At 35.5% G+C, this 12,921-nt stretch overlaps 1 protein-coding gene across 1 annotated transcript in view; it reads right to left on the bottom strand.

The window, feature by feature from the left end:
• The window catches only part of LOC116165094 (RNA-binding protein MEX3B), a 38,394-nt gene extending 27,930 nt beyond the window's left edge, over positions 1–10,464 (bottom strand). The window contains exon 1 of the mRNA XM_031479390.1: positions 9,949–10,464. Within this exon, the coding sequence (XP_031335250.1) occupies positions 9,949–10,228 (280 nt within the window). The 5' untranslated portion in view covers positions 10,229–10,464. The remainder of the gene's footprint in view (positions 1–9,948) is intronic.
• Positions 10,465–12,921: the final 2,457 nt, after the last annotated feature.

Here is a 12,921-nt window from a genome sequence, read left to right as displayed (position 1 = left end):
AACCATTTGATTTTAAAATTTTGTTTGTAAAGTTATGTAAAAAACAGTATGACAGGCGACATGTCATTATTTTTATTTTTTAGTCCTAGCTTATTTCGTAAAAATCCAATATGGTGCCCATATGAAATAACTAGAAAGTAGTTTCTAGCTTCTTCTCCTAGCGTGCTATGGAAATTCTGATAACAATTTCAAGTTCTTCGAAAAAAGTGCCCATAGAAGTGCTAATGGGAACCGTCCATTTCCAACCGTTTAAGCTTGGGTATAAACTCTTATTTTATATCGACTCGATCTCGAAAAAGGGGTTTGTTACGATATTAGTAAAGGCTATACCATTCAGATTGATTTTTTTCTAGTTTTCAGGTGCGCACTGATTTTATTTTAACAAATTCCTATGTTCAAGCATAATATATTGTTTTTAAACTTCTATACAACAGAATATTGAGTAATTTATTATTTCTAATATCCAAATAAATCAAAAACAATCACTATTTAAACAAATATAAATTAAAAAAGCCTCATGTACCAACTTAACTTTGGCTTGATAGACCAATATGCGTTACTTGTGATGCCTGATGCAGTTAAAATTTTATTGAAATACCTTAATAAGCTGAATTGTGCCTTCGTAGAAGGTGATTTTTTTAAGAAAAATCTCTCCATCCATACGCCGTTTTTCTGTGGTGAATACCGAAGTCCCATAACGCAGCTATCAGCAGCGCTCTTCTTGAAACATTGAAAATAACATATTTAAAATACATAATTAAAAAATTGGTTGTACTCCGTCAACCTTCGTGCCCAAAGTGGTTCTTAAAATAGATGAACAGAAAGAAGATAATCAAACCTTTTTTCCAAAGGACCTTAAAAAACTAGATCATCTTGTTAGTTTCAAGCCTTCTTATGATTGCTTGAAAAGTTTTTAGAGCACAAAACAATTCTTTTACCAGTCAATTTATGCTTATACATAGCGAGGAGGGCTGAAGAAGAAGGCAGTTTCCAGACATCTTGCTTGCCCAGTTCGGTCCTGAGAATGAGTAATTTTAAATTTAAAAATGTGATAAAAAGTTGTAACTATACCTCAAATGGGGGGGGGGGGAGTAAGGTAGCTCATCTGGCGGTGGATAGACATCGATAAAACAATGAGAAATATATGGCAGCAAAAAGTCTTAAAATTTCAATTTTTGTATAGTAGTCAAGCTGTCGCTTTGCTTCTATGGTGAAAATTCGCAAAAAAATGAAAGGCGGCATCGGCAGTCACGTCATTACCTAACCTAACCTAACCTAACATAATGGGTCGGACTTTTCCACTATCTATAAAGATAGACATACAAAGGTACCTAAGTAAAGAACTTATTGCTTAGAAGGACAATCACTATGTATTATGGTCTACGAACCTTCCGTGGGAGAGCTCACTACAAAAACAAACGCACATAATTTGTACATCCGACACAAATTAAGACACAAATTTTCCAATATTATTGTATAATATCTAGCACAAAATTGAAGTATTGAAGTATCAAATATCTCGAAAACTTCTCGAGTCGAAAACCATACGAACACAAATTTTTTATAATAATAGCACAAAAATATCATAAAATGAGCTAAAAGTTGAGGTACAAGACGATTTCTAATTTTGCAACGTGAAGCAAATCAACTCAAAAAAATACAAATTAAACGGTATGATACGGAAAAAAATAAAATAAAATTTTTCAAATCGAGCGTAGGCGGAAAGTTGGTAGCCCAATACAATTTACAAAAATTGAATATCTAGAAAATGATGAAAGCATACAGTTTTTATGATATGGCAAACTGCACAAAATACAAAATTATATTACAATAAAAGGTTTCTGAATAACTGTAACGGTTTTGGATCAGGAAGAGGCCCATCTACTTGCGGTAACCAAAAATTGCCAGAAAAATTGTTAAAAAACGACGTCATATTTTGGTGCTGCTGCAGTCGGTGTCTATTGACGTAAATGATGATCACCACTTAGCGATTGTATATTGCAAAACTCTCACGATAAAAATAAACTAAAGCGTTTTATGTCAATACTGTAGAAAAGGAGATATGCATATTTGATGCTTCCGGACATGATCATCAGAGGCAAGTTTGCGTCAAAGTTCAGCAAACGATAAAGTAATACAAAACACACATACCATTATACAAAATTATAGCTACTTTTATTATTATTTATAATTAAAAATTGCTAGAAATTACCATACTGTGAAGGTCAACAGTTGTTAGTTAATGTTGATACTAAAACGTTGTTGGTCAAGTAGAACAAGTTATTCACCTCATTCGTATATATTTAGAATTGCAAAGAGATAAGTACATAATTCTAAATGAGCGAATCTGCTCCAAAAAATTGGAATAATATCGATCGGCCGGCAAAATGGGCGAGGCAATTAAATAATATATAACTCTGGGCCAATTACGGCTTGATTTTGCCCAGCCTTAACGAGATGTTGAAACTTCATCACCTGGATACAAATACCTCGACACGTTTCATTTTTGCAAATAACACAAACGCAGAAATGTCTACATTACATCGACCCCTATCAGAAGCATTCAATTTTCAATCTTTCCACCTCACGGTTTAATATGTCATTACACGTAGGCGGCAGAGTATGTGTGTGTTACTAAATCTTTACGTAACTGGAGATAATTTGACTGTCGCACGGCTTTTGAAATTTATTAACATTAAACGATCGGGGGCACAATTAGACAACTAATCGCAAAATTCGCACAATTCATATCCAGTTTTTATTTAACATTCTTCGAATAGTACAAGACCAGCGGCACTGCATTCTTCCTTTTTTTCCGCGTCTGGGCACATTTAGTATAGACAAAATAATATAAAAGAGCTCAAGATCGGGTTGCCCTTGTTGGCGGTCGAGTTTCATCTCGTGTGGGGTCAGACGAGCTTTTGTTACGGCAATTTTGCCAGACGATTGATTCGTTTAACACAGAAGAACCCGGATTATTTGCCTATAACGAACGCAACGAACTTCCACTTTGCACACAAAGGGACAACGGAAACATTGGGAGTTCGCTAATACGCGTACAAAGGATAATATTTACGATAAAAAATTCGCCCTAAAGACATAATATTGTCGATGACGGATAGAAAAACAGCTGGTTCTTGGTGTACAGCCTACAAACCAACTACACCGACCCTGAAGTAGTCTAGGAAGGTCAAGGAATCTACGCATTTGAAGTTCTCAACAGTTCATCATCGTCTGGAGTTCAAGAAAAACAATAAAAAAACCTTGTTTTCCTCCTTGATTCTATAAAAAGATCTTTATAATTAGTAGACTAATAAAATGGTGACATAATCGGTGTATAGACTCAACGCGTTTATAACTTATGTAAATTATTTTGAATAATTATTGTTGTTCTCATTTAAAAGTCGTTCATCTTATTTATATGATATCAATCTTTGTAGGATATCTGAAAGCCATACCGCCATGTAAATTTTGTAGGTTGTTAAGGTAAGGTGTCCAGATTTACGACACATAATACCTACTTCAAAAATATTCCATTAATCAACATTTCATTAATTAATAATAAGCAATGTCTGCGTACACAAATAATACTGTATTTTGTTCTATATCGAAATCGTTTCTTTGTCATTTGTGCCTCTCGTGCCTTATACCACTTTTTCACAGGCTAAATGATAAAATAGTTTAGAAGATCGTTTCCTTATACGTTCATTTGTTGTATTTTTATAACATAATAATAATCAATTAGTAATAAAGTATGTTAACCTTCAATACCGCGCACAAAAAGTTGAATGTACGACGACTTTTTTAAGGAACAACAAAAAACACAAGCTATTGCACTTTAAGTAGGAGTTCACGGTCACTTGCCATACTACAATTCCTTTCATTCAATTCATTTTCATTTGCCGAACGTCATACTGCTAACTACGATTGTAGTGTCTATCACATAATGTAACGCAATTACTAAAGCTCGTGTAAACAAACACCACGAAACAACCGATTTTAATTAACTATCCCTGCTAATAAGTAGGCAAAATTACCCGTAAAAGTAGACATTTCTTTGTCCTTCCAATATTAACAGTTTCGTAATACATAATTGATACATAAATATGCACATTGCATAATCACTTTTGAAAGAGTGCCACTTTATGAAAAGCCGACAACTTGGTGTCATCATTTTTCAAGCTTAATTCTTTAATGCCAAAGATCGGCATTTAAGGTTGATAATAGAGTCGTTTTAATTTACGAACGTATTTGCACGCGATTAGCCTTTGGTTGGTGGAGAAATATCTCGACGGAATTGATGCCGAAACCTCCAAATCCTTACTTTTCGAAAAATGTGATGCAGTCGATGATACTAGTGACATCTGGGTAACGTGACAGATAGAGAGTTTTGGGACTCTTGAATGAACATGTGCGCATTTGTTGACCTCGGTCTTGTACAAGGTACCGAAGACAAGACACTCGTGGGAATGGGAAAGGTACGTCCGGTAGGTGAATACAGGTGCTTGGGATTGTGGCCCTTGGGCTGTTTTTCTAAAGGTATTTAATTGAAAAGCTGTACATACGATTGCTTTGTTCCTTCTTAATATGGCACCATTCAAAACGATGCCCAAAACGAAAATATTGAGTTATCAATGGGGATAACGGCTATAATATCACTGCCTTTTGGTGAAAAATCGACACATTGTACTATTGTAATGTAACCAACCCCCAGCACTAATCTTAAATTACGATGGAAATATGAATCAACAAATGTCGATGTTGTAACACCAGCAGAAATATATTTGGGGAAGACAATATCGACTTTTGATTCATTTATTTATTTATGTAACCCAGTACAATAGTCCGTAAACATGGTACCTCTGTGTGGTACAGATATATGGATTACTTACCCCGCACTGTATAATACTATTAACAATGACCCATGATATCAAGTTTTCTATATAAACCACCCAAAATACAACACGTTAAATTAGCTACACCCATTTTTGAACAAAATGTACCTGTACGTAAGGTAATGACCAAAACAGATTTTTTCCAAATCAATCCAGGATTCAAAAATTAAAGTAGTAAATTGGATCTCCTCTGCGCCTCCAATTTTTTATCTGTATAATGAAACAGAATTCTAAAAACAAATTGATCTTTAAAGAAATCTACTAAAATTAAAAAACTCACAACATCTATAGAGAGGGTAAAATTTATATAATGGGAATCTCCGAAAACCGTCCGTCGTTCCATTCAGTTTTGACTGAAATGTTCTTGTCTGAGATTTTGCCAAAAGCTACCAACTCGTGATTCCCTATACTAAACCCCCTGCCTAGGCACCACAAAAATATTTTCGTAAGTCCGTTTCTTTATTTTCCATCATACAGTGTACACGAAACCACGCTCAATCCAGTAACTTTTTTTAGATAGAATGGGCGATATGGATATTAAAATTTAATTTGTACACCCTGTATAATTTTACAGTTTTGGGTTCTACAGGCAATTTTTGAATTTTACACTTGATATGTTGTTATCCATAATGTATAGGGGGTTGGTAAAAAATAATTAAAAACCCGATAGCTGAATACTGAACGATCCTCGAGATGGTTTTTGGGCTGTAACTTTTTGGACTGCGTCTACGTAGCTGAAAAACAATAGCAACATTTCTTATATCCTTAAGAACAAGTGTGCCATTTTTCAAAGCGATCGGGCCTAAACGAAGTTATCGTACATACGAACAGACGGACGATAGACACACAGCAATACAACATTCTTTAATGATTAACCGATATATTAACAGAAAAAATTACCTACTTGTCTAATGATCTAATGTATGTGAAGTCCTCGGTGATTTCAATGAAGAGCTACCTATTTTGGTCCATTCATTGCAACCTAGATTGATACATAAACTTTAACTAATTGTTTGCCCAACCTCGGATAAATTACCAAAAACAACGGTCAGATTTAAAATGTAAAAATATAGTGTGTAACATTTACATTTCGGTGAAAAATTCCCTTTTTGGGGAAAATTTCGAAAGAACTATCTGCTTTGGTATCTACTACTATTTTTTGAGCCATAGTTTGTGTACAACAAAATATATTGAACACGCAAGTAAGAGATCTAGTAAAAGAAGAGTTAGTTTTTAATTGTTGAAACATTACCGCTTGCACGTTCTCCTAATTTCATCAAAATTTCTTGTGCTGCCTTAAATTTCCCAAGCATATTATACGAAAGTAACGTTTAACATTGCACCACTTTCCCAATGCTTTTTTTATTTCCTCAAAATCACATCCTTTCAACCTGTCCTTCTCCAAGAATTCGTCTATACTCACTTCATTTCGGAAAAATGCGCCCACAAATTTATTTTGCTGCTTCAATTTCTTGAGAATAAATGCAAAACGATTACTCATTCAAACATTCAAATTTCTTATCAAAATGGATTGGAAGCTGAAATGATTCAAAAGTAGGGTAAACACCGAGGAAGAAACCTATACCATAAGCACAGTCTATGAGGAGATAAAAGTTAAAATCGAAAAAATTCCAACATAGATCAATTTACGCGTTAGATGGATGAAAATTTTCAGTGCTATCAACAATTTTTCAGTGGCGGCTCGTAAGGGCTGAAAGAGGGTGGGCACAAGTAAAAACTTGCCTCCTCAAGTAGGAAACTGGTGATTTCAACAGGATGATGCACTCGCGCACAACACCTTAGTCGTGCGAGAATACATATCTGACAAATTTTCCATTTGCAGGGAATCTGTCGGATAGGTATTCTCGCACGGTTAAGGCGTTGTGCGCGGCTGCACCATCCTGTTAAAACCAATAGTTTCCAACTTGTTTTTTCTTTGTTTGCCATACTAAAAAAAATTAAGTTGATGATGATTTCTCCGAAACGAAACGTATTAAAAATCTCTAAACGCTGTATTCTAGAGTTCAAAAAGTGGCAATGAGAAAGTCTTTTTTATTTTTCTGTAACTGCTCACGTAAAAAAGAAAAACGAAGTCGGCTAATTTCGGTTTATCTGGCATATCTTCGAAAGTAATCGGAATTTTTTGGTTTTCTTTAAAGCCTCATACATAATAAGTATTTAACTGCGCAACTTTTCCTTAATTCGACCATCGTCGTATCTTCTTTGTTGTATGGTTTCCGAGATCCCCATCCCCGACATCCTTCATGGCTTCATATTGCTTGGATTCTTTTAATACTGCCTCGTATTTCCCCATATTACCTCGCCCCCATATTTCTTTGGACTTCCCCTTATTTCCTCATACTACTTCATAATTCCTTCGTATTACCTCTCGTATTACCCTCAACTTTTGACAATATTGACTTAGTGGTTTCCTCCTCTATTGAACATATGTACCAAATTTGGTTCAATTTGATGCAAAAGTTTTTAGCCATAATATGGAAAAACCGGGGGAAAAACGTCAAAAAATGACAATTTTTTTTGTTACTTTGGCACAGTTGCGCATTCGCAATTCCGCCCAAAAGAGCTTTTCATCCTCTTCCTTTTATGTCTAAGAATATATGTGTACCAAATCTGGTTCCAATCGGTTCAGCCGTTTGGCGGAAAATGAGAGTACTTACAGACAGACCGACAGACATCATCGAAATTTTGTTCGATTCGGATGCTGCTTGAAAACGTGTATTTTCGTAAAAGAAGTCCCCAATGCAATACCTCCGTTTACTAACATGCGAGTGGTAAAAAGGTTTTATTTGCAATAAAAAAAGTTACATTTTCTTCATTGGAGACGCGCACCCCCGTCATACGGTCAGTATCCCCAATGAAGCAAATTTATCTTTTAAACCTTTGTTTTACTGAGCCATCCACCATGCACCCATCATACCATGAAAGTTTGTCAGGCAGGATATTGTACAACATAGAACAGAAAAGCAATCTCTACTGGAGAGAAAGCTCGAAGTTGATTTGATAAATGGTTTAGTAGATTTATTGTGCCCAGGCAGACAGACAGCCTTAAATATTTCACGATTTCTGCAAGATTTCTGAAAATAATACAAACATACAGTTGGCGAAAGTGATTGAAGCGTTGATGTTTAGTTTTTGACGTTTTTGTTGCATTTTTTAAATAAGAGAATACCTACATTAATTTTTTTATTTAGTACCTACATATTTGTTTGCCTACCAGGTCATTACCATATGAAATCAATTGTATGTTCCACATATTGGCCCTACACCGACGATACCTAAGTTTACTTACTACTTCTGAAGTATGTACGAGTATACCTGCGAATTTGAGGTGCTTTCCCAGGTTCCAGGTAATTTAGGAAGTTTTATCGTGTAAAAATGTACGTCAAAATTTTGATTATGGTACTAGATTGCCTGGATCTTTCGGGGATTCACTACTGCTTTTGACTTTTCCAATTGGTGAATGTAATGACAATTCAATGCTTATTAGTTCAATGAATTCCAGGTAAATTTAAGGAAAGTAGTTGATTGCACATAATACCTATAGTAGAAATAAAGAACGCAATACCAATGTTCAAATGTGAAAACCCTTTGGCATTAGTGATTTGTCGTGTCGGTCGGTTTAACACTGAAACTGACTTTGGAAACAACAAGAAGTTACTATTCCTGAAACGCTTCTTCCATTTATGTATAGCATATTTAAATGAAGTCGCCGTAACAGACAGGCTGACGTCCCCAAAGCAGCGCATTTTTGTCGCAGGAGGTAATACAGATGTAGTCAATGGGCTTCGGTTCTAAGAACTCATTAAACGATTGATAAAAAACATTACGGTTTTTTTAAAGAACGTTTAACGGAATCTTAAAGTGAGATAACAAAATGTATGATACATATTTTAAGAATGGAATGTTGTAAGGCGCGTGAACGCCGCACTTTCACGCTACAGGGTACGAATAAAAAAAATTTCATTATCTGAATATAAATACGCAATTATTGACAACGGTCGAAGTGGCAAGCAGATACAGCTGTTCTAACGAATTATACCCGCCAACAGAATTCGGTTAGCAGTTGGTACTGGTAGGACACTTTTATGTTATGAAAAACTCAACGGAAATTGAATTTAATTGAGGCAATAAACTCGTTTGGCGAATACATTTTAATAATTTCAATTTTTTCCAACCTTGGATGAAAAGTGAGAAGATTAGGCGCCGTTTTATTGAATCATTGCTGAATTGCGATCTGCAAAGTAGGCCCTTAAAAAAGTGTAACCGCCACATCCTGCGGATGAAAGGTATAGGATGGCACGTCTGTAAATTGAGATTTTATAAACAATGAATTTGTCAGTACTTCCCATGGTACAAGCGTTATTATTATTACACATAACCGATTGCCTTATATAGTAGTGTAAAGTAAATAAATACAACTGCTTCCTGTCGGATCTCTGTCGAGGCCTGGGTCTTTGTATACACAACCGCATGACATTACGCGATATACCTACTTTTATAGGGCCATTACGACAAGAGGCAATTACGACCGGTTTGAAATAATTTTTGGCCGCGCGTCAAATACCTTTTTGCAACATTAATTACGCTCCAGTAATTTTTGTTAGCTTCAACAAATAAGAGGCCCCACTCAAAAATCATTATCAAAACACGTGCATTTTTTGCTAGCCTTGTAAGCCAGACCGCCTTTATCAAAGTAACCCACTTTTATTTGCAATTGCTCAGCGATAAATAATACGTGTGGAAAAATTCGTTGAGGAGTCCAGTTTTTATTTAATTAAATCTCCTTGAAACCCATACAACACACTATATTAACAAGCCTTGACCTTAAACAACAATTAGGAAGATTGATAAAAGGTAATAAGGACCAAGGCTCAGTCAACTTCGACACGCATAAAAATACCCCATACAGCAATCGAAGTTTGTTAAACCCAATGACACGTACATACGGTTTTTTGTAGTAGTCACAATTAAGTCGAACAAAAAAAGGCCATTACACCTATAATCTAAAGAATGAAATAAATTTTTATTCTACCTTGTCTCCCAACGATTTCCGCCACGTGTTCGGAGCTGGGAACCGGCACGCATTCGGTCATATTTTGCGACTTCTTGGACCTTGTTTCTTCGAGACCAATCGTGCTGAGAGGGTTGAGAAGAGGGCCGAAATCGGAAGGGCTTTCAGGTTCCGACACTGAAGCTGCCGAATCGGGGAATCTTAGCATCGAAAGCTCGTAAGCAAGTTGAAAAGCGCGGGTTTCTATATTATCCTCCCCCGATCGATCCATTTCGGTAAATAAGCAAGAAGATGCAGGCATCACTGAGCACAATAAAGCGACACCAGAGTTCACAGTTTGCAACGACGTTGAAAAACCAACTTGATTGTCGTTGATTTTAGTACACGAAGGCTGTCAGCCTCAAGTTCAAAGAGCAACAACGTTCTTAAGACATAAAAAACGACGAAGTATGAAAATGGTTTACCGGTATAAAAATATAAACATTTGGTATTGGGATTAAGCTTTATTGTTAATCAAGCAGATGTACACTAACTGCTTGTTTGTATTAAACTGAGCGTTTTCCTGCAGCATGTTCAAGACCTACATGTGCGCAGGTTTTCAGTGCGTGTTCATGCGCACTCACGATGCCGAGATGCCGGTTTTCAAAAGGACGCGATATCCTTTATTCGGAAACATCCTGCTAATAAGCCGAAATAGAACGACCACTGTCGAAACTCTAAATTACTAACAACCCGAAACACGTGGTCCCTCTCTACTGATCCGAACCGGCTTTTTAAATAAATTAATAGTTTACTTCTAAAATGAGACTAAATTTATCTTTTAAATATCAGATATACTCTATTCTTATCACTGCGGTCGATTACATTCGATTAGGATAAAGCGTTTACCTCTCAAACTCGGGCAAATCGCGATTTCGACCAATCGCTCATTATCCCAAGTTGTGACACCATGCCAAATTTGATCCCCAATAAAGTATGCCCATTACTTCGATAAGGAAGTAATAAATTTTGGTTGTTAAGTGTCGGACACCAATAACACCATTAAATACGCATTTAATTTAACACTTCAATTTCGGGAAGAAAAAGCGCAAACACATTTTCGGCATAGATATTTTTAATATGACTTCTCTGACTTTTCTTATCTTTCTTTTGTTAGCGTTACACATATTAACCTTTCCTTCATATGTTTAATGAAATAATGACAACAATAAAAGTGCACTGAAAAATTATTTATTGTACAAGTCAACTAAGTTAATAATAAAGGACAACAATCGAAAGCGAGCGGTTCATTACATCTTTTGCAAATATTGCCGTGTTATTTTAATTTCAATTTTTTTTTGCTTTTGGAACGCCTCGTAAGTACGTACGGGTGGGAATGATTTTTTTCTATTTCGGTGTCACCACAATGATGATTTTGTACAACTGTTTTTGGCCGAAAACAGTTGTACAAAGACAGTGATTATAGTCGTTTTTTTTTGGTAACTCATCTCTTAAGTTGGCAGTTACTAGTTAGTACAAGGAGGTATTTCGTTGGGTACTTCCATGTTTGAACTTCAAAATGCCAGTCTTACTACGCTGCCAACCTAAAACTTAACGGCATAAAAAGTGTTCCCAACATAAAACATGTTAGTTCTAATGTTCCCTATAGTTTCTGATAATGATTTTTTTAATTAAATTAAAGCACCGAAATAGAAAAAATAGTATGAAAAATGCGTGTTACAATGCTTTATTGTAATACTCCTATCTTGCGGACACTCGTGGCTACGCTTCGCGTCGCCATTCGTGCCACAAGATAGTCGTATTACAATAGGTCGCATTGTAACACTTGTCTTTCAATATACTATTTTTTGTGGTCATATTTTTTTGTGCTATCGAGAGTTTGGGTTGGTTGTGTTGTGTTCCTATATAAAAAAATAAAATAAAATAAATGTTAAAATAAAAATTAAGTAAGTAAGCAAGGAAAATGTGTAATTTAATTTGGAAAATTTGTGCATAAAGTTTGAGTAACATTCTACAAGGATAAAAGTCAGGCAGACAGCAATCAAGGTGAAGATACTGGTAACAAAGGGGACAAAGGTGGTCGGGATAGAGTGATTAGGAGGCATGCCGGAGTTCCGATGGGACTGGATATGGGGAATCGGAGTTGAGAAGGAAGAGCAATAGGACGTCGGGAAGAAGGAGAGAGAGTGTGTGTGATTTTTAATAGGTGGAAAAAGAACGAGCTTCGGAAAGATAAAAATAAAATAATAGCCGTGCACGGTGAACTGTAGTTTTTTTTTTTTTAAATAAAGGTGTGTTGGACATTGAAGAAAATAAGGATGGGATTCGGAATGCAACCCGGAGGAATAGACAATAAAGGTCAGTACTTTTAATTACCGTTTTTACTGTGTGAATTTAATTTTAAAAAAAAATTGAAAAAAAAGAAAAGAAATTTTGAACTAATTAAAAATTGTGTTAGGAAGGTTTATTTGATGACAATCATAGATGGTGGAACATTGAGGGTTAGTGTAGAATAGAGGAAGTTTTATTTAATTGGAGAAGGAAGTTGTTGGAACCCAAACTTGAGATATTGAGTGTCAGTTTTTTTTTTTTTATCAGGTCATGCTCGCGCCGCCGTGCTGGAGGGTGAATAAAAGTGGAAAAGAAAAATTAATTAAATAGGGTTGAGGCATCTGTGTTTGAGATAAGGTGAGGATTGACAAACGTTCATTTTGTTAGTCAGGAGAAGTGTAGTCCGAAAAATAAATAATTTCAAAATTACTTAATTTGGGTAGGTCCCTCATACATAACATAACAATATATATTGTCCATCTTTTACATGCTCTAGGTTCTAGAGCAGCGCTTCTCAAAGTGGTGATCCGTGGACCGGTGCCGGTTTTATTTTTAACAAAAGCAAACAAGTTTAAATGCATCTATGTAGTATTTTTAATGTTTCAGAATAAATACCTTGTTTAATTAAGTTTCATTTATGTTTATTGTTAGAAATGCAAAAAG

The sequence above is a fragment of the Photinus pyralis genome, unplaced genomic scaffold (assembly GCF_008802855.1).
Source record: "Photinus pyralis isolate 1611_PpyrPB1 unplaced genomic scaffold, Ppyr1.3 Ppyr1.4_LG2, whole genome shotgun sequence".
Classification (NCBI taxonomy): domain Eukaryota; kingdom Metazoa; phylum Arthropoda; class Insecta; order Coleoptera; family Lampyridae; genus Photinus; species Photinus pyralis.
This window is presented reverse-complemented; position numbering and strand designations above follow the sequence as displayed.